The sequence below is a fragment of the Amphiura filiformis genome, chromosome 12, assembly GCF_039555335.1.
Source record: "Amphiura filiformis chromosome 12, Afil_fr2py, whole genome shotgun sequence".
Classification (NCBI taxonomy): Eukaryota; Metazoa; Echinodermata; class Ophiuroidea; order Amphilepidida; family Amphiuridae; genus Amphiura; species Amphiura filiformis.
The window spans coordinates 30,453,189-30,476,927 of record NC_092639.1 but is presented as its reverse complement, the minus strand read 5'-3'; the positions used below and the strand labels follow the sequence as shown (position 1 = coordinate 30,476,927).

Here is a 23,739-nt window from a genome sequence, read left to right as displayed (position 1 = left end):
ATCAAAATCAATATTCCCAACATCAGGCTCATTTTGCTTGATCACACCACCAGTGCAAGTTTAACCTCAACATTGCTAGAAAGTTATCATACTTTGGCCACATCACCAGACATCACTGCCTTCAGAAAACAATCATCTAAGGAATGGTTGAGGGAAAATGCAAGAGAGGCAGACCTGCAGCGAGCTGGCTTGATGACATTAAGATTATCACAGTCCTGATTCTTGATCTCTGAAATAAATTTTCTCTGGACCTTGAAACGTGATCTATTCAGACCTGACGGCGCTTTGAAACTATCTACTTACTTTCCAGTTGATTTGGTGTTCACTTTGGCTCCAGCATCTATTAAGACTAGCAAGGCATCTACATGGTTATTCATGGCTGCCACCACCAAGGCTGGCACTCCATTGTTGTTCTCACAGTTAGGATCAGCTCCCTAAAGACAAAAGCAACATTTTCAGTTGTAACCACATTTACTAAGGTTGAATTGATAATCTGATTAGATCCTATCGACCTAGAACTTCTTTGCCACATATCATAATATTAACTATACATCACAGATAGGGGAAGCTATTCTTTTTCTAACTCCCTGCAGCTGGAAAAAAGTTTTATGAAAATTGAAGCAACTTTAATTTTCCACTCCTGTACAACTTGAAAATTGACCTGCAACAATTTTGGCACATAACTCCACAACCACAAATCGGACACGGACAAACTTTACATTTTTGCGATTCTTACAACCAGACGGATAATTTGGAATGCTTTAGAGTAAAATTGGAGCATGTGTAATTTCTGACCCCTGTATAACCCTTTAGGGTCAATTTAGGGGTCATTTTGAGAGTCATTGATTCAAAATAAAGTATGGTATCTGCCATAAGATAGCTAGCTATAGTCCTGTCAACTCATAAGTACAAAGTAAATAGACCACAGAAACTGGAGGTATGAGAATAATTATTTCAGTGCAACGCACGTGTAAATGTGCCAACTGCTGCGCGATTTGTACTTGCCGAACGCACCATGCTCTTTATGTGTCAAGTTCTTTAACAGTGCGTATGACGCAAAGCATTGACCCCCGATACCACAGATTTGGTTTGTACTTCTAGGTTGAAGCAGTATAGGATACCAACTTTTATTAACAAATGCCTTATGAAATATGAGTTATTGAAACTGCATTTGATTTTAGATACATATTTTTAGAACATTCGGAGCATGATCCTGTCACAATGGCACTTTTTGAATGCTATGTTTTTTAGTAGCCACTAACAAGCTTTACATTATCACATGCGCAGTTGGTAGATGATGAAGGAACCCTCATCTCCATGTATCCCATCCATTTTACTCATAGCATCTTACCTCATCCAGGAATTCTTGTATTGCATCAGGATCTCCATCTCCTTTGGGTCCCACCTCCTTGAGAAGTTGACGATCTTCTGCCTATAAACAGAGAACAAAATGTGAGAATTAAATGATTGATTTCATCAGTCCTGATGAAGTCAGAGCCACACCTGATGGAAATTTGTCAACTTTTTTTTTTATATCAACTGATATACATGTTGAAGTCTTGTTGCTTTCCCAGGAAACAAAAAGAAATGTTTGTAAAACCTATTAGAAATGGGTTTAGGTTTTGGTCAAAATGTTTTGATAGCATGTAAATTTTGGGATATATAAAGATCATGAAAACTGTGGTCCTCAGATTGAGAAAATACTCCTGAAAAGAAATAGACACTCCCAAACTATACCACAAGTTCATTAATTACACCCTGCATATCTTCTAGTACACACTTAATATTGACTTGAGGCTTGGGTCATTGCAATCTGTTTTTTATGCTTTCAGCAATGTATACTTTTACATACTTGTAATTGGTAAGTAAAAGGTATAACCATTTACCTCAAAATTACACTTGTGACGCAAATACATAGGATGGATTGGTTTTCCTGCCCAACGACGCTATGTAAATGTTTCTGACTAAGCAGCTACAGTGTAGGCTTAGAATTTTAAAAACCAGTCAAGTGAAACAGTTACAAAATGAGCAAAATTTAGAAACATTAATCGCACACAAAATCAGGTACAAAAGAGATATTCTTTCAACTTATATACACAACTACATCACTGGAGTAAATACATTGTATAGTCAACTCACTGTGAGTCTGTCTTCTTCTTCTGTCTTTTTCTTGGCAGCCAACTTTTTAGTTATAGGTTTCTTCTTTTTCTTGGTGCCACTGTACGGAGAATCTGCAAATGACAAACGCACAATATTACTTACACAATGGTGGTCTACATTTATTTTTGCTAGGTATGAAATATATCCTAAGATCTCAAGTAAAACAACTGAAGAGACTGCCACAATCTGGATAAGCATTTTCATAAATATCCCAAAACCAAGCAGCCAATCAGATGATTAAAAACAAATGAAGTGTATCGATTGTGAGTAATATTTGTACACTGCATATATTGAGAGTTGGTCTCAACACAGATCCTGAAATAAAAGTATTTCCAGGATCTGTGGTCTCAACCTGTTGTGTTACTTATTCCTATGACATTTCCTAAAGAAAAAATTAAGTAGTTTTCAAAACATCTGATTTTGAACTTCGTTTAAAACATGTATATCCTGTATTGGATGGTGTGTCACAATTTTAACTTTTTCTTTATTCTTTATTTGGATCCATTCTTTAATTCCCCCTGCTGGTCAGTTGTAACAGATTTCAATTTTTTTAGCATGCTTAGGTAAACAGAAGCGTGCGCAGAAATTCAAAAGTCGTGAGGGGCACGGGTCTTGATTCCCCAACTGTTCTAAAAATTTCTAATAGTTAATTCCTCAATTTTCCCCTGATTGGGTGCACTTTTGGACAAAACTGGTCGGCACATGCCCCCCGGCCACATTTTGCGCATACCACTCCATCATTGAATACTCATGTGGAAACACAGGGAGGATCCAAGCAAGCACCCCTTGATCCACTTCCATTGCATACAGTAAATTAGACTCCATACAAGTTATCCATGGAATGTGTTCACTTTAATCCTCTTACCTGAATCACTTGTCATTGACTTTGATAACAAGGCCTCTGAAATGAAAAAAAAGATATATCATTAAGTAATGAAAATAAATAAATAAATAAATAAATAAATAAATAAATAAATAAATAAATAAATAAATAAATAAATAAATAAATAAATAAATAAATAAATAAATAAATAAATAAATAAATAAATAAATAAATAAACAAACAAACAAACAAACAAACAAACAAATGAAAATAAACAAATGAATATAGAATGAAACTGAACAACATGTAAGTTTTCATCCCCAACATAGCAGAACATTATTGAGTAACACATCACAGTAAGTTTGAACCCGCTCTCTACTCTCAGAGTAAAATATGCAACTCTCACCAGCATTCAAAAACAAATTTACAAGGATTCATTTATAGAATAACCTGCCATACAAAACAATACATGCAGTGGCAGAGTATCACTGACAGTTTACAAAATATGCAAGACATTCAAGAACCAACTCACAGACATAGTTTTAGGATGCGTAAAGTGGTACATGAATTTTAATGACATCACAAATATTATAGATGATAAACACACGCACCTGTCTTTGGAATGCCAGATATCACAATCAAAGTTGATGGCATTGGTATGTATCAAGGTAAATGACATTGTACAACCTGTATGTGTCTTTGGAATGTCAAGTATGTTGTAAACATGTAGGTATCATTACCGAGGTTAATGACATCAGTGCAATAAACTATGTTGCAAATTGACAAATTCGTATGTATCAAGGTAAAGGACATTGTACCACCTGCACCTGTCACTGTACCTGTCTTTGAAATGTCAAGTATGTTGCAAACAAGTATGTATCACTACTGAGGTCAATGACATCAGTGTAATAAACTATGTTGCAAAGTAACATGTTGGTATGTATCAAGGTAAAGGACATTGTACCACCTGTACCTATCTTTGGAATGTCAAGTATGTTGTAAACAAGTATGTATCATTCACTGCTGAGGTCAATGACATCAGTGCAATAAACTATGTTGCAAAGTGACATGTTGGTATGTATCAAGGTAAATGACATTGTACCACTGTACCTGTCTTGGAATGTCAAGTATGTTGTAAACATGTAGGTATCACTACTGAGGTTAGTGACATCAGTGCAATAGGCTATGTTGTATTTGTACACTACAGCTGCTGGCAAGCTGTTCAGAGAGGGACTGATTGTTTGTAGACATCCAGCCTAAAACACAGGTGTGAAGGCTGTATCCTTTAGTGGCGGTTACAAGAGAATGCATCAAGGTCAGTGACATTGTACCACCTGCACCTGTCTTTAGAATGTCAAGTATGTTTTAAACAAGTATGTATCACTACTGAGGTCAATGACATCAGTGCAATGTTGCAAAGTGACAAGTTGGTATGTATCATGGTCAGTGACACTATACCACCTGCACCTGTCTTTAGAATGTCAAGTATGTTTTAAAAACAAGTATGTATCACTACTGAGGTCAATGACATCAGTGCAATGTTGCAAAGTGACAAGTTGGTATGTATCATGGTCAGTGACATTATACCACCTGCACCTGTCTTTAGAATGTCAAGTATGTTTTAAACAAGTATGTATCACTACTGAGGTCAATGACATCAGTGCAATGTTGCAAAGTGACAAGTTGGTATGTATCATGGTCAGTGACATTATACCACCTGTACCTGCCTTTGGAATGTCAAGTATGTTGTAAACAAGTATGTCTCACCACTGAGGTCAATGACATCAGTGCAATAGCATATGTTGCAAAGTGACAAGTTGGTATGTATCAAGATCAGTAACAATGTACCACTTGTACAAGTCTTTGGAATGTCAAGTATGTTGTAAACAAGTATGTATCACTACTGAGGTCAATGACATCAGTGCAATGTTGCTAAGTTGGTATGTATCATGGGCAGTGACATTGTAACACCTGCACCTGTTTTTGGAATGTCAAATATGTTGAAAACAAGTATGTACCATCACTGAGGTCAATGACATCAGTGCAATAAACTATATTGCAAAGTGACAAGTTAATATGTATTACGGTCAGAGACAATGTACAACCTGTACAAGTCTTTGGAATGTCAAGTATGTTGTAAACAAGTATGTATCACTATCCAGGTCAATGATATTGCACGACCTGTCCCTGTCTTTGGAATGTCAAGTAGTAAACAAGTAGGTATCAATAAGGTCATTGACATCAGTATATTGGTATCATGGTATGTATGTATCATGGTATGTGAAGTTTTTCCAAGGTTCCTTTGACAGCTTAACCATCGCGTATACGTGCACGACGTCAAGCGTGTGCATTGGACCTTGTGCAAAATAATACGCGCTGGACGGCTACCAGTACGCTTAATTTGTAAAAGGAAATCTGAATATTACTTCACCAAGGTCAATGACATTCCAACACCTGTACCTGTCTTTGGAATGTCAAGTTATAAACATGTATGTATCACTATTTGGGTCATTGACATCAATGACATTGGATGTTGTCATTGACGTCATTGACATTGGATGTTGCAAAGTGATGCATTTTTACTACAGTGTATCAAGGTCAGTGACTTAAGTACACCCAAACCAATCTCTAGTATGTTAATGATTTAAATAATCAAGTCATGCCTTCCAGAGGGGGTGTATGGATTATAACTGGAACAGTCTATTCTTACCTCGTCTAGCCATAGACGCTTTATTATGTCTCACATTAGGTGTATCCGTCTGTGACTCAAAACTAACAGTCACCGTCACATCAACACCGTCATCCTCAATTGATGCAAAGGTGATCTGAAAGATAAAATCAAACACAAGTGATGGATATTCTTACTAATAACTGCACAGCAATGACAGAAATAGAGTTCTCAAAGCCAGACTCTTGTTTGGGAATCTAACAATTAAGCATTCCTTCAATCCCATCCTCAATAATGAATCCTCTATCATTTTCCTCATTTTTGCATCCCTAAAAATCACTTCGTGGCAAAGAAATTTTCAGCTTTTAATTATTTTGGGCCTTTTTGTAATTAATTTCAGAATTAAGGTGTTTCTAAACAATGCAATTAATTTCAGAATTGAGGTGTCTCTAAATAATGAAATGAATCAAAATGAGTCAAAATGAATCCAAAATAAATCAAAATGACTCAAAAATGCATAAAGTAAATAATAAATAGGCCTACAAAATGAATTATCTAAGCTAGGAGAAAAAAAAAAGAATTTTGAAGCCCTGATTTTCATGACTGCGTACACACAGCTCACATGAATATGATGGCTAATCTCACTTCTTGCATGCAACTCACCATGATTAACAAATTTCACAGGTTTTCGTGCAACAATTTTAGACAAAGCTTCTGTTATGAGCATTTGCAAACTCATTTATTGACCAATTGCACAGTTTCACCATATGCACGGAGAGCTTTGATCTGGCAGCATATATGAATAGGAATTGAACCAGTCATATAACCTTGTGTAAAGATATGCAATTCCTTCTTTTCATGTCTATTGCCAGTTCGATGGTCTCCTTGTATATGGCCAGTGGCAGTGCCAGGAATTTTTTTCAGAGGGGCATGGAGGGGGGGGACAAAGTGATTTTTTTTTGGGGGTGGGGGGGGGGGGAACAAAGTTTGCGCAAAATTGCTGCAAATATTGGACATTTAATTATTGTAATTCCGAGGAGGGGGACAAGAGTTCTGACTCAGGAGCATTTCCCCCCATGCACCGCCACACACCGACATCGCCTGGCTAATAATTATTTGGTGCAGCAGTGACATTAAAATGAATACACGGGATCGATACACGTGAATTGCTATGCACGATTTTGATGTCAGACGAAAATCTTAGGATACTGAGTTAGAAAATGATGAATATCTCCCGTAAATGAATTTTTCTCAAGAAACCAGATGTGGTCTCATACACTTGAAAATACGTGTTGAACAGATATAATAGTCGTTAGCGTGCGCTTTGAAAATTGGCCGTGCGCTTTGAACTCAAAATTTGACCAAGACTCTCAATTTTATATTGCGTTGGTCTTGTATGGACTACAGCGCGCAGCAGGCTATAGCGGCACTCACTCAAGTGGAGAGAGTATAACCATTGACCGCAATGTCGTATACAAGCTTGCTCACAGAGCGAGAAATCAATTACCCCGCCTATGTCAGTAGCCTTAGTCAGGTCACTTCGCTAATAATATGCATCTCATAAGGTCCGAATAAAATGGTCATGGGTGGCTGTGGATTCAACCTACCATGGCGATTTCTACTATGAAGATATCGGGGCGATGTCACTGTGCGCCATTGTATATGGTGGAATTATAAAATGGGCGAATTGACTGGTTACTGCATCTTAAGTGTGAATCACACTGTGACTGGTGGTGTTGCCAGTGTGTGGTGTGTTTATACTGTGTTGTTGTATTACATGAGCATGCATTAGATTAAGATATTTCACCAATGCACTGCTTACCTTCCCCATTTTGGGCTTCCCCACATCCGCTCTGAACTCTGCATCTCTCTGCGTAAACGCCTCCAAGTGAGCACTAATATGGGCAACTTGACGCTTCCAGTAACCTTTCCCCGGACTCATTTCCGACAGATTCACCGTCTTTTCCTGCTCCCTTGGTGGCGCCATGCTGGTGGAGGACTCCGTTACTCTTCGGACTTGTTCTACATCGCGAGGGTTCTGAGTGAGTTGTTCGTGGGTTGGGTAAAAGAGACCGACGGTCTGTGTGCCGACATTTTGATTCAGAACAGCAGGGAGTGGTACACTGAGCGACCTCCAGCCATCATTGTCCGCATATGGTCCCATTGCCTGTGATCAATGTAATGATTAAGTTTAATTTGGCTTGTGAACAATAATGTGTTCTACCATTTGGAGTTATTCATTCTCAATCTTTGGCTTCAATTATGCTTTTTTCTAGAGATGAATTTTTTACTATATCAGCAATATTATAACAGGTGACACTGACCAGTAACTACATTTTTTGAAAGGTTGTGGCATCCTTTACAGATCTTACACTACAGTAAGCCAAAGAATTAAGGTACCAGTTATGTTCATCCCTGTATATACTAAACAAAGATGAATATGTTAAGGGGAGGCGATCTTTTGTGCGTAATTATAGAGGACACTGTAGTACCTGTTTTCTTTAGCTCTGATTTAAGACTTTATTTGCAGTTCCATTTGAATTCTATACACCCTCTGAGAAAGATTCAATCTGAATCTTCCACAGAGGGAGGATGTGTTTCAAATGGAGATGCCCAATGTAGTCATTCCATTTGAAATTCATACTCCCCCTGTGGAAGATATTTCCAGAATCTTCCACAGGGGTGGTGTGAATTTTAAATAGAATAGCCCAATAATGTATTTTCTGCTTTAAATTTACAACATTTCAGGCTAGATGCCTTCTTTCACAGATATTGTTGTTTTACTTACAGATACTTGTACAGGTGGTCTAACTGAAGGCTGTGGTGGTGGTGGTAGAGATTGCCTTGCTGGTGGTTGGTTGAATCCTGGTCTGTTTTCATGCATATGATAACTGGACAAGTGAAATAGAAAATATTATAATATGTGACATAATAAGTATGATGTGCTGAGTGATGTGCTGGGATGCACACCAATTTCTTCCAGCATGCAAGAGAATGCTAAACCATACATTCCAAATTATTCTTGAATCTGCATGCAAAAAGGTATTTATTTCTGCATGAAATTTTCTCATATGTTTGTCAAAGTGGGAGACTAGGAACATAAAAAAAGGGTTTGGTAAGCATTCCCATTTCCATCATCTATCATGCAGTCATTCTACTGATGGACACATGTAGCACACCATCCAGGGGATGGGGTGTGGTGGTGGGTGGAAGGGGGAAAATTCCCCCTCTGGCTCTGAATACGATGACAAAATTGACCAAAATTTGCAAAGTGCATTTGCCTTTTGGCCTGTTTCAGACAAAACTTTTGAGGCATTTTAGCATTAAAATAGCAATTTTCTATGCGATTGTCCCAATACAATGTATATTAACTCCATTAGCAATTCAGAAGGACTTTCTAATTTCCCCCTTACAAAATTTCACACAGTATGTCCCTGGATGAAGAACAGGTAGAAGAACAAAACCGTGCAGGTTTCAATATATTGAGACTATTCAAACAATTATTGTTTACAAAGTAAATACAAAGCACTATTATACAAACAAACAAACATGCATCCACAGTTAGGCACTTTTTGAAAAGGGAACCAAATCTGAACACAACTTACACTTTTTGCATTAGTTTTAAAACTACACCCTAAAACTGTGCTTCTTGGCAAGGCAAGTAAAATCAGGCTAAAGGGCTAAGTACGACACAGATATGAGATATCTATATGTAGGAACATATTGTGGGTGGCTTGGATGGATGGAATCAACCAAAACTGATACACAACTTGCACTTTTTGCATAATGTTCATAACCATAAGTTGTTAAAATCAGATTTAAGGGCTAAATGCGACACAGATATGAGATTCTAAATGTAGGTACATACTTACTACTTAGGGGAGAGTGGGTGAAATCTGATTGTCTTACTCAACCAACATGGCTTACCTATGTTCTATTCTTCCTGTTAGACTATTATTACTTGAAAACCTACGACTCTCCAGAGATCTTTTTCTACACCAAACATGTATGTGCAAAAAAACAAAGAGAAAGCAGGTGATAGACAAACAAAGTGTGGTACAGAGAAGGATAGATGAAGGTGGTGGCAGTCAACTTATCAATTCTTTGATAAATTGTGATGGTTCTTTTGGAAGAAGAAAAAATGGCAGTTGCCACTCAGAACTGAAGAATTAAAGGTGGGTGACCCGATTGACAGCCTCATCCCCCATTTTACCCCATCAAAATGCAGATTTTGTAATCAGATGAAAGCGCATATTTTTCTCATATCGACAGCAAAATTTTATGCCATAATTATGTTTAATACTATTGGGCTATTCCAGCTGTAATCATACACCTCCTATGGAACACATGACCTTAACCTCCCACACAGGGAGTATGAATTTCAAATGGAGTCACCCATTTAGGTTAGCCCATTTGAAGTTCATGCACTCTGTGTAGAAGATTAAGTTCATGTCTTCCATAGGGGTGTATGGGATCTAACTGGAACAGCCCTTTGTATGAGCAACTGTGATTCAAATCTTTGCTTCTAGAAACCAAACTGCTGGAGAAATGTAACTCAAAACTTCACAGTAGTATCTTAGGGTGATGGTCATCAATGTGAGGTAGAAAACATGTGTTACAATCAGACCACACACCATTAATGAAATATTCACACAATTTTAGACAAAAATGTGTAGCACACAACCAGCATGTTAACATGTTAAGGGAAAGAATAAGAATAAAACCAGTTAACAAACAAAAATACAAAAACAATGAGTTTTGTTTGGGGATGTACTGTATAAATTGGTTGGCTCCAAAATTAGCCTGCTCAATAAAACTACAGTATGATAAACGGTACAAGTTCCTGTCAAGCTGGTAACTTTTATTAGTTACCTGCTTGAGTGACTGGCTAGTGCAAAGAATTTATGGTATATTTCCAGTTTTGTTAGAATTTTAGCCATCAAAATATGTGTAGTACAACGGACCAAATCATGAGTTCATATGCAAAAAGCGATATATCCATTTTTCTTGATTTGAGATACAAGTAAATAGGGCCTATACCTTGTCAATTACAAAGAACATAATAAGAAAATATGTGCTGTTTTTAATCATAGTTTCAAAAATATACATTGGATTTTTTAAAGCAGGGTATTGATTGGGCAGATGCTGGTGCCCTTTATGCAAAAAGTTTGAAAATGGCATATATTGCTTTTTACATCTGAACTCTCCAAAGATGTTAGCAAGAAAGGAATGGTTCAAAAGTGAAAAGGAAAAGGGAAAAACCCACTGAGCAAAAAATAACTTTCAGAATAAAATTGAATTTTTTTTACAATTGCTTTAGAACATTTAAAAACAAATTTGTGAAGACTCAATGTGTGCAATTTAAAATCACATCTAGTGAAAACTGAAACAAAAAATCTGTGTTTAAAATGACTTAAATGGCACATAGCTGTATAAATTGATGACATTCATGAAATTATGTAGGACATGATATAGTTACATGTGAGTAGCAAGATACACTGGGTCAATCTATACTGGATGCTACATCTGTTTCAATGTGGTACTTTTGAAATCTAGATGAAGACTTGCGTTGCCTACACAGTGCAGTAACAGCACCTTGTGTTGTGACACTTAAAAAATAACACAGTTACTGTGCTGCATAAATGCATATCAAGCAACACATGACGGAAGTGCGATAAAAGTTGTGCTTGGTGATTGTCACTTTTATGCATTAATCACATAATGCAGTATCACAATACAACTGTCTATATACAATACACATCACCAAAGTACCAGATTCATGCACATTACAGATCTTCTCTCCAATGTAGATTGCCAAGTTTATATAGTGTGTCTCATCTGAAGGTGAGAGTAACGTCATGTTGGATTTTGCAATGTCAGATTTGAATCAGTGCGTTTACGCGGTTCCATCGCAAGCCTTTGGACAAATCGCCCTTCTACGCATATGTGTATTTATATCCTTCATTAATAGATTCTTGTTCATTGATTGGTTAAAAGTGTGTCAGGTGATCAAAAATAAACACACTATTCTGGAAAGAATTGGAAAAAGTACTATTTACATCCGTAAATAGTACCTCCAAGCCGTAAATAGTACTTCTGGATAATATACTATTTACGGATAGCAGCATACCCAGGTCGCAGTCCATAAAGCATAAAAATAACTTTGAACATCGACATTGACTATGAGAATATTTTGTCACTGCCGTAAAACATATTTTTCTTGGCGTAAAACGACAACACAAACATGGCGAAATATTAAATCACGCTGGAGTGGCTGCTTCTGCTGAAGAAGATTCACGATTTCAGCTATCGCAGGAATATTTACTGATTTCAGACCACAGACCAACACAGAGTCACATTCAGAGCGACACTGACACGGTAAGCTTAAAAACAAACACTGACAGTGCGAGACCAGTCTCGGACCGCCTAGGCCACATGCATGCATGAAGGTAGCCGCCTAGTACGTGCGTATGGAGGCCTATCCTGTTCGCACGATGGCCTTCGAGTTTACACATGTAAAAAGATGTAAATAAACACTGACAGTGAGTAAGCTTAAAAACCACTAACACATGAATATGACAGTGCGAGTTTTTGAACCGCCTAAACCGGCCTACCGTGCATAGGCCCTACCTAGGCCTATCTTGAAGCATGGTGGAGTTTTCATATAATCTTTTAACCAATCAATGAACAAAAAATCTATGAATGAAGGATATAAAACAAATATATACTGCTTTCATTCGAGGTTCTGGTTAAAACTATGGTCCCTCGCTGAAATCAACTCTCAACTGGCAATGAGACACACTATACATTGTCTATTACTGTTAAGAATTTAGTGGCAGTAAATTACATACACATATCAACAATGTTAAACAGAACAGAACCAACACATTGCACCCCATGACTTCTTCTCAAGGTATTTCTTTCATATAAGCCTTCTAGTACAGGGATTAGACCGCTTATGGAATAAAGCTAGGATGGCATGAAGTGGTATAATCCCTCAATGAAGTCTTGACAATAGGCTAATATCGAATAGGCTTACATGACAGATAGACCCACAAAGATAGCAGAGTACAAGCTCAAGTAGCCAAACCTCTATGGTACATGTAGATTTACTTTCTCTTGTGGATACTGGATAGCCTCCCTCAAAAGTCTCAATGTATGCGTATATACTCCCATGTCATAATAATCTACATCAACAATACTAAATACTCACTGAAATAAGTAATCTGGTGTTTTCTGCATAGTGGCCACAGGTTGAGGCCCCCAAGCATTGTAGGCCATGGTGGGTGCTGGGTTGCCTACAGGCTGTATGGAGAAAGAAAAAAAAACCCAAAAAGTTATTTAAATAAAATGTAATGAAGTTAAAGGGGTGTGACCTGATCAACAGCCTCATCCCCAATTTTTCTTCATCAAAACTGAGATTTCATTATCAGAAGAACATTCATATTTTTTCTTCATTACCCCAGTAAAATTTAATGCCCAAGATATGTTTCGTTTTAAATAGATAGTGTGAACAAAAACGTTGCGAATAGTGGTCACCACAACCGGAAGATATGAACTCTCCTATACATACATACATACATACATACACAAATCTTTTATAAAGCGTCGTTACATCTAGTCCACAGCGCATAAACAAATTCAAAGCATAAACACAATGGGCTATTCCAGATGTATTCCGCACCCCCTATGGAAGACACTTCCGAATTTGGGGCTAAATTGACAGCCGGAATTCACATGTCAGGAAAACCCCATGGAAGACCCTGCCGGAATTGTGGTAATATGGCCAGCCGGAATTCAAGTAAATGTAAATGTCTTCCATAGGGTTTCAGCTGGAATTAGAACATTTTTTCAGTTTCCAGCCAGAATTCAAGTAAATTGTAAATGTCATTCATAGGTTAATCGAGATGGCGACCATAAGTGAAGATCCTGCCGGAATTGGAGCATTTTTTACCATTTTCCAGCCGGAATATTAAGAAATATGAATGTCTTCCATAGGCACATCATGGCCTTTCACAATTCCCACTCTTGTTTTTTTGTTAATTTTAGCAGCCCGAATTTCACCTAATCTTAAAGGCCCATTCAGTGATTTGCTCATCCGGACGATCGTAAAAATCATCAAAATTCAGATTTTGGTACCTTTGTAATTGGCATAGATGTGCTAACATAGCCTGCTAGTGGTTCGGTCGAAAGCCATGTATTTTAGACAAAATAAAGCATTTGCATGATTCTGGACTTTTGATACTGACAGTACAAAAGTCCGACTCGAGATCGAAAGAAGCTCACTCTCCATCGCACTAACACGCGTATGTATTGTTTCTACTACTTATTACATCAGTAGCTACTATTTTAAACAAAATACACAATTTTAACTGTTTTTCATATTTGAATTGACCGTTAGTTTGCCTCGGTGACCTTTAATTGCTTATTTTGTTTTCTACTACAAAAATTATGCGTCTGTTTCTTTGTTTTAAATCAATTTAGACTTTACTTCCCCTTTGTTTTAATCTTTTGTTTAGGAAGTTTTTCCAGTAGATTGGTGGCGACTGTACTAAAATCTCGATTTTCTCGAGTCGATCTGAGTTGAAGTAGAAAACCTTTCTAAAACTTCTGTTTTTTGAATAATTTGTCGATGTATTCAGGGGAAAAGTGGTTTAATGAAATTCTGTAGACTTATTCTTTATTTCTAAGCAACTCTGACAAATTTCCATTTTTTTTTAATGTTCCTGTGAAATCACTGAAAGTGCCTTTAATGTCTTCCATACCCTCCAGCCGGAATCTGTGTTAAAAATGACTGCTGGAATTCTAGACACATCTCAATTCCAGCTGGAATAATATTTTTTTTAAATATCTTCCATAGTGGGGGTGCGGAATACATCTGGAATAGCCCAATATAACAAAACAAAGTGAGCAATAAAAACAGTCAAATTTTTGGGAAGAGATATGACTTCAGTAATTTCTTCAAAACTGCTGGAGCAATACAACTCAAAATTAGGAAACATATTGTTTTAATGGAAGGACTCAATGCAAAATAGAAAACAGAACAAGAAAAAAATCTGGTTATGCCCCGTTTATAAAATGCCAAGAAAATTGTAGAAAAAAAATCTCCCATTCATAGGTGGAAGAACAAAACTCTATATACTCTGATCAGCTCGTAATAGGCGGGACTCATAACATCGTGGATTGATACAGAATGGCGTACACACAGCTAGGCGCAGCACCTACGCGAACTTCGCTTTGCGTTTTGCGTGAATGACACATGCTTTTGTGAATTTACGCGCACGTAAGTTGGAACTTTATTGACTCGTGCAGTAACAAAAAACGAATAATTCCCACCTTAAGAGCTGATCATAGTATAGTCACATTATACTTACAAATGTATGACTGTGTGTTAATGCTCCATAGTTGTTGCTAGTTCTAGCTGCATCTACAAAGTCTTCAATATCTGAATACTGGTGGGATCTCTATAGTGAAGAACCACAAGACAACAAATAATTGACCAGAAAATTTGAGATATCATGTACCTTAAATAGCACCAATTATTTTTAACACACTACAAAACACATTTTCCATATTGATTTTAATTTGAAATTGGGTCAAAGAAACACTCTAGGAACCGAACACATTAAGTTTTTATTCATTAGGGCACTGTTGATACTTTGTTCATTCAAATCAAAACATCTCGAAAAGTTACCACTTCTGGCAAAAATAACAGATATGTCTTGTCTCAGAAGGATATGAAACAAAACCTAAACGGTATGCAATTATGTAATTTTTATTTTTTGGAAAGTTGATAAAGGCTATAATTTTTTGTTGCATTTTGGGCCACTTTTATTTGTTTTATTTAATTTTTTGCTACTTCACAGTAAACATTCTTTATCTCTTTCCCTGATGACTAAAAAACCCTGCAGTTTTCTGAGACAAAGCCTTTTTTAAATTGCCTTATACATACTCTGCCATCATGTTCGTATTGATAGGGCATACGTTTTTTTGGGGTCTACCTTTTTAATAATCATAATCTATATTATCAGAAATCCTACACCTACCCTCATCATTGAGCTCTTAGGCCTGGAATCCATAATAAAGCTTTGATCATCATCCTCACAGGGTTCATCATCAGGCTCACACCATTCCACCATGAATGTCTTGCTTACAACGGCACTCTCACTCAATCCATTTCTATAAGTAAGGAAAATACAAAATAAATGGAAAACAAAAAAGTTATATTGGTCCATTTGACTGATTTCGCCACAGAATGTTTCAATAATATTCACAGAACACGGATGAGCGGTTTACCTCAAGTTCCAGGCGCGTATACAGAACTTCAGCAACCGGGTGGTGTGAATTTCTTGGTAAGCTAAGAAAGGATCATGGAACGTGTAAATATAACATATTGAAGCTTACATGGAACAAATTCACACAAAGTGCACCTAAATTTGCTTTTTTTAAGCTGAAATGATCAAACAAGAGATTAATTTCGTCAAAATCACATGCACACAGGTGTTTCTCTTTTCTTTTGCTCCAATTTCTCTTCTCCTTTTTTTTTTTTTTTTTGGGGGCGCGTGCCCTTTAAAAAGGGCTGTGTACACTACCGAGTTCAGTAGAGACGTAGGTGCATATTTCACTGGTAGTTAATCGTGCAGTGGGGGTGGTTTGTTGGCACACTGATGTCAATATCAAACTTGAGGTGAACCAAAGAAAAGTAATTGTGTCAGAATCATTTTATGAGGGGGTTGGCAGGTACAGGAAAAGTTATGCTCAGAGGGGAAAAGTCTTTTTTTACCCCAGGTGTTTAAATAAAATTGAATTCTAGAGTAGAGAGGAAAAAGGAGGAAGGGGAAAGCAGAGGAACATCTTAGTGTGGGAAGGGGAAAATTTCAGCCACTCCCATGTAGTTATACCAGTAGAAAGTCATCCAATTGTAGCACCTGAGTCTGTTTCTGATTCTGCACAGTTAAATTGTGTCCAAGTTAACCTTTTGACCTGTTTGCCAGCAATTATTAATGGAGTCTTTAACATCATTGGACTTGTTTTTAAGACTTACTTTTAAATTACTAATTGATACACCACAACCTTGATAATACAGGCCAAGAAATATGTGCAAATCTATTGTAAACTAGTCAAACCATGGTCAAACTCATGTGCTTCATGGAATATCATTTTTCCTCAGTCAACTGTCAATGTTTACACAAATCTGCAAATCCATATTGATTGCGATATTAGAGTCACGCGGTAGCCGTGACCAGCAAGTTTTTTAAAAAAAAAAGACTGATAAAGAAGACTAATAACAGATGCTCCTTGAGACTATATTTACAGCTAACATTAAAACACTTGACTTCTATTGTTCGATGTTATTTTTCGCTGGGTACAAAATGTGGCTAAAACCATGCTAAATGTTATTTACAGTCCCAGGCGTAATATCTTGACAACTCATTAATTCAAAAAGGGCCACCAATCCTACAGTCAATTATTGTTCAGTAATAAACAAATGTTTTTGCTTCCATTTCACGCGGTATTTCATAGCGAAAATTAGTTGCAAATCATACTGATCCAGAATTTTTGGACACTGCTACAGGTCTACCTGGTTATCACCTTCACACCACTTTTTCAGATTCACTTCCAATTATACCCTAGCAATTTCTGAAATACCTTACATACACATTCAGAACACCATTCGCTAAAAAATCAAGTTTTTCACAATTCTTTTGTTCTTTTCGGACGACACATCAATTCATATAATAAATATTGTACATCGACACGCTATTTCACAGCCGCCTCCCGTGGTCTAATGGTAAATGACTTGGACTCCTAATCTGGGGACTGGAGTTCGAAATCCGATGACCATTTTTTTTTTTTTTTTACAACCTTTTATTAAACAATTAATTTTCGTTCATCAAGAATAACATAATTTTAAACATCTGGTGCTATTGTGATATTTTTTTTATCAAAGCAAGATGTTTTATTCTCAGGGAAATTGTTTATTAAAATTACCCCCCCCCCCTCCCGAGACTGCAGGGCTTGAAGAATGAGGGAAATTAAAAACCACAAATCGAGAAAGACCGCCAACAACCGCCGCTCAATAGGGATGTCAAACTAGATTGCCCCGCAGGGCAACAAAGAACCACAAACGCGAAATATGGATATCCAACCAGTTTAAAAGACAAATTAGCCACCGATAGAGGCCAGGGCCTGAACAAGTAGAGAAATTAAAACCACAAACCGCGAAAGAATGCCAAAAACCGCCGCTCACTAGGGATATCCAACTATATTGGACCCGCAGGGCTACAAAGAACCAAAAACCGCGCAATTTGGATATCATACAAATTAAAACCACAAACTGCGAAAGACAACCAACAACCGCCGCTCAATACAGACATCCAGCTAGATTGCCCCGCAGGGCTTCAAAAACCACATACCGCGAAGTATAGTTATCCAACAAGCTTAAACTATGAATTAAGCCCCGATAAATGGTAGGGCATAAAGAATGAGGGAAATCAAAACCACAAACCGCGAAAAGACCGCCAACAACCGCCGCTTAATAGGAAATCCAACTAGATCTATAAATCTAAATAACTATCAACCATGAAATTTGGATATCCAACTAGATTTCCAAGCAGGGCTACAAAGAACCGCACACCGCCAAGTATAGTCATCCCGATAGAGGGTAGGGCATGAAGAATGAGGGAAATTAAAACTACAAACCGCGAAAGACCGCCAACAACCGCCGCTTAATAGGGAAACCCAACTAGGGCTACGAAGAACTATCAACCGCGAAATTTGGATATTCAACTAGATTGCCCCGCAGGACTACAAAGAACCACACACATGAAGTATAGTTATCCAACGAGCTTAAACTATAAATTAATCCCCGATAGAAGGTAGGGCATGAAGAATGAGGAAATTAAAACTACAAACCGCGAAAGACCGCCAACAACCGCCGCTTAATAAGGAAATCAACTAGATTGCCCTTAGGGCTACAAAGAACTATCAACGCGAAATTTGGATATCCAACTAGATTGCCCGCAGGGTTACAAAAATCACAATCATTAAAACATAATTATCTTGCTAAGTCGTGGCACTTAGACGCTTCCGTAGTACAAGCCTTGCTACATAGTTTCAATTTGAAATCGGACTGACTCTGTGTCTCGCTGGCATCGTCAACATTGGGTATGTGTTGTTCATATTTACATTTCTTAGTTGCCTTGAATAATTAAAGTATATTAAAATGTATATGTATATTAACATTACAGTCACGCTGGTAGCTGTGACCAGCAAGTTTTAAAATAAACGGCTGATAAAGTTTTATTAAATTATTTACTGTCATAAATCAAGGATAACATAATTTCAAACATCTATTTTTCGTTTTATTCGTTTTATGGAGTACTTCAGTAACCGATGACTTTCCAAGCTTAGAGCTGCTTGGCTACATTCATAAAAAGAAAGAAAATCCACCAAAAAACGTTGACAACGTAAAGAAAGCAGCAAGTTTAAAAAGCCCCCACCTCGGCTCACTTTTTGAAACTTGGTCCCATTTTGAATATCAACAGCAAATCGGTGGTTTTAACGTTTAAACAATAGCATCATTGCCATTAACATGCCTACTTGTTATTCGTTTAATTCAATCATTGGTCATGAACTTAATAATTATTATAAAACAAAACATATATAGGATATTGGCCAAGAACAACACAATAACCTTTCTGATCGTTCCAGAATTATGCTAACAACTTAATATCGCATCGGCACATTAAAGATACATAACACTTCTGGAAATAATTTAAGTTGATAATTATGACAAAAATTAAATCAGTATCTTTTACAAATGGGACCAAGTTTCCAAAAGTGGGCCGAGGTGGGGGCTTTTTAAACTTGCTGCTTTCTTTACGTTGTCAACGTTTTTTTGGTGGATTATGTTTACAAGAATCTTTGCACAAATCAGATTTCTAGGCTTGTAATAATCCTTCAGCTAGAGAAAATCAGAAAGCTTACCTGGATACTGCCAATGCTTTGATACTACGTTTGCCCTGGTTCAACAGGAAAGGCCCTTTGTATTTGATGGTATTCTTGTCATTTTTACGGAATGGCATTGGCTTGCTGCCATTGGATGTGAAGTATATTGACGTGCCGGAATCTGAAAATTCACAATTATTCAGTAAATCTACAGACAATATTGATGCAACCAACATAATTTCTTCTTTATTCTATACTCCTAATTTCTATACTTTGTGTGATGTGCTATGAAAGTTTAAAAAAGCCAAACTGAATAATTAATTGCTTATGATTACAAACATTTGTCTACATTGGTGTAGCCAGGACTTTTTCACAGTAACTTTCATGGAGGGCACACTTTCACTAAAATGGTCACAAAAGATTTAAAAAATACAAAATAAGGCATCTCACAGCTGAAAAGACTTCTTACACAGGGCAGGATGTACTCTATTTGATAGAAGCCTCATGGAGTTGGGCAACTATACCATATAGAACATTAATGGTCCTGACTAAAATTTGTTTCATGAGTTTCATTTGGCGTGGGTGGGAAAGATATGAGAAATTTCATAAAACATCACAAATACATGCTGTTGGTGTGAATTACTATCCCGAGCATCAACTGCTGTTATAGTGTAAATTGCTAAACCTGGCATGAACTGCTAGTGTATGTAGGTTACCCATGGTTTTCAAAACCTCACTCACATGATAATACGCCATTCCAGTTGAGATCCATACTCCCCCTGTGGAAGAAATGACCTTACTCTCCTACACAAGGAGCATGAATATCAAATTGGACTACCAGAATGGGTAATTCCATTTGAAATCTACACCCCCTGTGTGGGAGATTAAGGTCAAGTCTTCCATAAGGGGTATATGGATTTCATCTGGAATAGTCCAATAAAGGTATTGACCTACTTTATCCTACCCTCGTTTTGATTTCAGATTTTGTATTCATCAGGATATTTCTCCTGTGTTATTTAGGGACCAGTCACTATGCCAGGGGAGGGGATGGGGATTTGTTCCCCCCTTGCTTTCGTTCAAAAATGCTGCTTTCCCCCTTATTTTATGAACATTTCTATTTAAAAATTCACATTACCCCCTCTTTCTTGTCAAAAAATTTTGGACCCCCTCTTGCTCACAAAAAATATTACATTCCCACCTAAATTTCCCAACATAAATTATGACCGCTCCCTTATTTACTTCATTTATAGCACAAGCAAATCACTGATATTTGCTTTTAAAATTCTTTGAACTTACCAGCTTTGATTTCAACGAGTGTATTGGTATCAATCTGACTTGCTGATTTGCCTGCTTGAGGTACCCTCAGCGGTATGATGGTAGGAACAGCCACAGCCCCTGCAGAAGGCATGCTGGTACACTGCTTATTCTTCCCTTTCCAATAGCGTTATGATCAATGGTCTACAATCAAAATCTGCAAGTAGAAGTAATCAAAATACATAAAATTTTATGACTTTTTAATCTCAATGAATAAGAATGGGATTTGTCTTTATCTACTCTCTGTTCCAGAAAAAATACAGCACTAATTTTTTTGTGATTCTGAAATATTATCATATTTTGCCAAATGAAACATAGGCATTGGAAATAAGGGCCAAAAAACATGCATTTTTATGGTGTTTTTTAACCCATTTTTAATATCAAAATTAACATAAAATATTAACTTTATGAGCAAACTCATACCTATGCTACAGATTATAAATGCTAAATCTTTGAATTTTGTGACAGAAATTGTAAAACTATTAAAATTTGACTTTTGTTGCTAAACTAACTAAAGGATTAAGATTTAGCTGTGTTAAATTTGGCAAAATATTTTTTTAATCCAAAAAAAAAGAAAGAAATAGTGCTGTATTTTTCTGGAATAGGGAGTACAGTACAATGTAGATATCAATACGTATATTGTTTATCATCCAGTAGATAGTTGAAATCAATTCCTTCAGGAGATACTTCTTCATCTTCAGTAGACAGCACCTTTCTGACATTGAATCAAAATAGAATCATAGAATCAAGTTTTTGCTAAACGTGTAAAATCTTTTTTTTTTTAATGTTCACATGTGAACTAAAGAGCCTCTAAATTGACAATCACCTAACCATTCAGTCCATTATAAGCCTTTACAAAATTGACTTTCTTTTCAACATTATCATAATGCAAACTTATCTATTTACATGTATACACTGAGTATCCACACTTGAAACAGGTAGTTGATATAATTTAACTGGCGACAATCCAAAGTACCCTTTGGCAGATTTCGCTCTCGCTAATTCACAATTTACACACAATACTTGACGCGAAAAAGCCCAAATGTAAATCGAGACACCAAGATTTTGCGTGGGGACAATGGCTGGCACTGACAAAATCCGGTCACTCGTTCCCTGCTAGGCTATGAAGATCTTTAATAATCATCAGGAAACTTGAAAAATTAGTGATAGAGTTCATCAGCCACCTGTACATCATGGAGCCAACACTGAGATATTCTATTTAAAGTCCACCCTGCCCTCTGTGGAAGATTTTTGAAATATCTTCCACATGATGTATGAATTTCAAGTGGAATTAGCATATTTAACCAACACTATTTGAAACTCACCTTCCCTCTGTGAAAGATTCAGGTAGAATCTATCTGTGGGGGTGTATGAAATCCAATTGGAGCTGCCTAATAATGTCCATTCCATTTGAAATTTATTCTCCCCTTGTGCAAAATATTTCCAAAATCTTCAACAGGGGGAGTAAGGATTTCAAATGGAATAGCCAGTTGAGATGACTGACCTACAAAACGTGAACTCAATTGCTTGCTAAAAATATTGAATGCCCACTGCAGTACTGCCAGCTGCCTTTAAACGGATTTGATTTGAAAATATACGAAGAGTTTAGACGCAAATGGGATATACATTCAAAGGCTGCTACCTGTATTTTTGTATTACTTAAAATCATTGTTTCTTATTTGATGCAGTGAAAAACTTTTGTAATTGCTAATTTGGGAGAACCACTACTTAGGGCGTATATGTGTAAAACTTCATGTCCTTCTACATGTGATGTAGTCAGCCCCAATCAAGGCTGGATGTTCAAATCTGTTCAAAAGAACATACCAATAGCTCGAACCATAGACCATGCTCAAACAGGGCCAAGCGTTTTCTACTGGTACACTGATATTGGTTTGTACATCAGTGGCTTCCAGTTCCATTCAATTTACTTGACATGCAGAGAAGATTGACTGCTCAGTGCCAAAAGTGGGCAATTGCAATAGCTGCCATGTGTAGTTGAATACAATATACACTTGTGGAAATTGCCAAATGTTCACAAGGCAGCCATTGCACGTACCCACTTCTGGCACTGAGCATTTGAGATATTAATTTGACTTTTCTGATCTTTTGTACATATTGGTTAAAGTTGATTCCCCTGATCACAAAATCAAACTTTTGGAATTGCTTTCCAAGCAGTCAGATTTATTTCACAGCATATATTCTGTGATTTCTCTCATTGAGTGCAACATTCAGTATCCATTTAACAGGTCACAAAGTGGAATGTCAGCCAAAAACAGCGGATAAAGCAAACCAGCATGAGTGACATCATGCCGACATCATATTGATAACAAAATACTATAAGGCAGCACAATGCGCTATAATATTTTAGTTAGCATCTTCCCTCTTCATACATGGTGTATGCAGTGAGAAATCACAAAAGAATCGGGTGAAAGGTGATTTACGTGGATGAAATGAAGTGAGAATCAATGCATTCATGCATGTATGTATGGCATATAACTCAGCTAAGTCATGACTGCTAAAAAGATTGCTGCTTTAAAGGAGGATCGTCTGAACCACAATCTCAGCAACACATTTGCTCCATTAAAAATGAAGATTTGATACCAGTCAGTGTACCGTACAGTACATCAAATATCGTTGGTAAATGACAATCCTGGGGCCTTATGTATAGACCACTTGACATGTGACGTCATTGTCCGGCAGTATGTGCACGAATTATGGTAATTTCCATTGTTCTTTGCCCTGCAGTGTGCGTACGCATCGTAGTTTGATCAGGGCACGTGCATTTTAAATCGCCCACCACATTTTATAAAATACAAGAAAGTCA

At 37.0% G+C, this 23,739-nt stretch overlaps 1 protein-coding gene across 2 annotated transcripts in view; it reads right to left on the bottom strand.

Annotated features, from left to right (window-relative positions):
• LOC140166057 (uncharacterized) overlaps window positions 1-23,739 on the bottom strand; it is a 69,948-nt gene that overhangs the window by 25,370 nt on the left and 20,839 nt on the right. The window contains exons 2-14 of one of the 2 annotated variants that reach the window (XM_072189435.1): window positions 20,898-21,072; window positions 19,641-19,782; window positions 15,698-15,830; window positions 15,026-15,115; window positions 12,865-12,956; window positions 9,579-9,644; window positions 8,440-8,542; window positions 7,474-7,818; window positions 5,694-5,808; window positions 3,026-3,061; window positions 2,140-2,231; window positions 1,352-1,432; window positions 304-434 (exon numbers count right to left, since the gene is read on the bottom strand). In XM_072189435.1, coding sequence (XP_072045536.1) covers window positions 304-434; window positions 1,352-1,432; window positions 2,140-2,231; window positions 3,026-3,061; window positions 5,694-5,808; window positions 7,474-7,818; window positions 8,440-8,542; window positions 9,579-9,644; window positions 12,865-12,956; window positions 15,026-15,115; window positions 15,698-15,830; window positions 19,641-19,782; window positions 20,898-21,009 — 1,538 coding nt within the window. In that variant the 5' untranslated portion in view covers window positions 21,010-21,072. The remainder of the gene's footprint in view (window positions 1-303; window positions 435-1,351; window positions 1,433-2,139; window positions 2,232-3,025; window positions 3,062-5,693; window positions 5,809-7,473; window positions 7,819-8,439; window positions 8,543-9,578; window positions 9,645-12,864; window positions 12,957-15,025; window positions 15,116-15,697; window positions 15,831-19,640; window positions 19,783-20,897; window positions 21,073-23,739) is intronic. The other variant, XM_072189437.1, reaches the window with a different exon arrangement.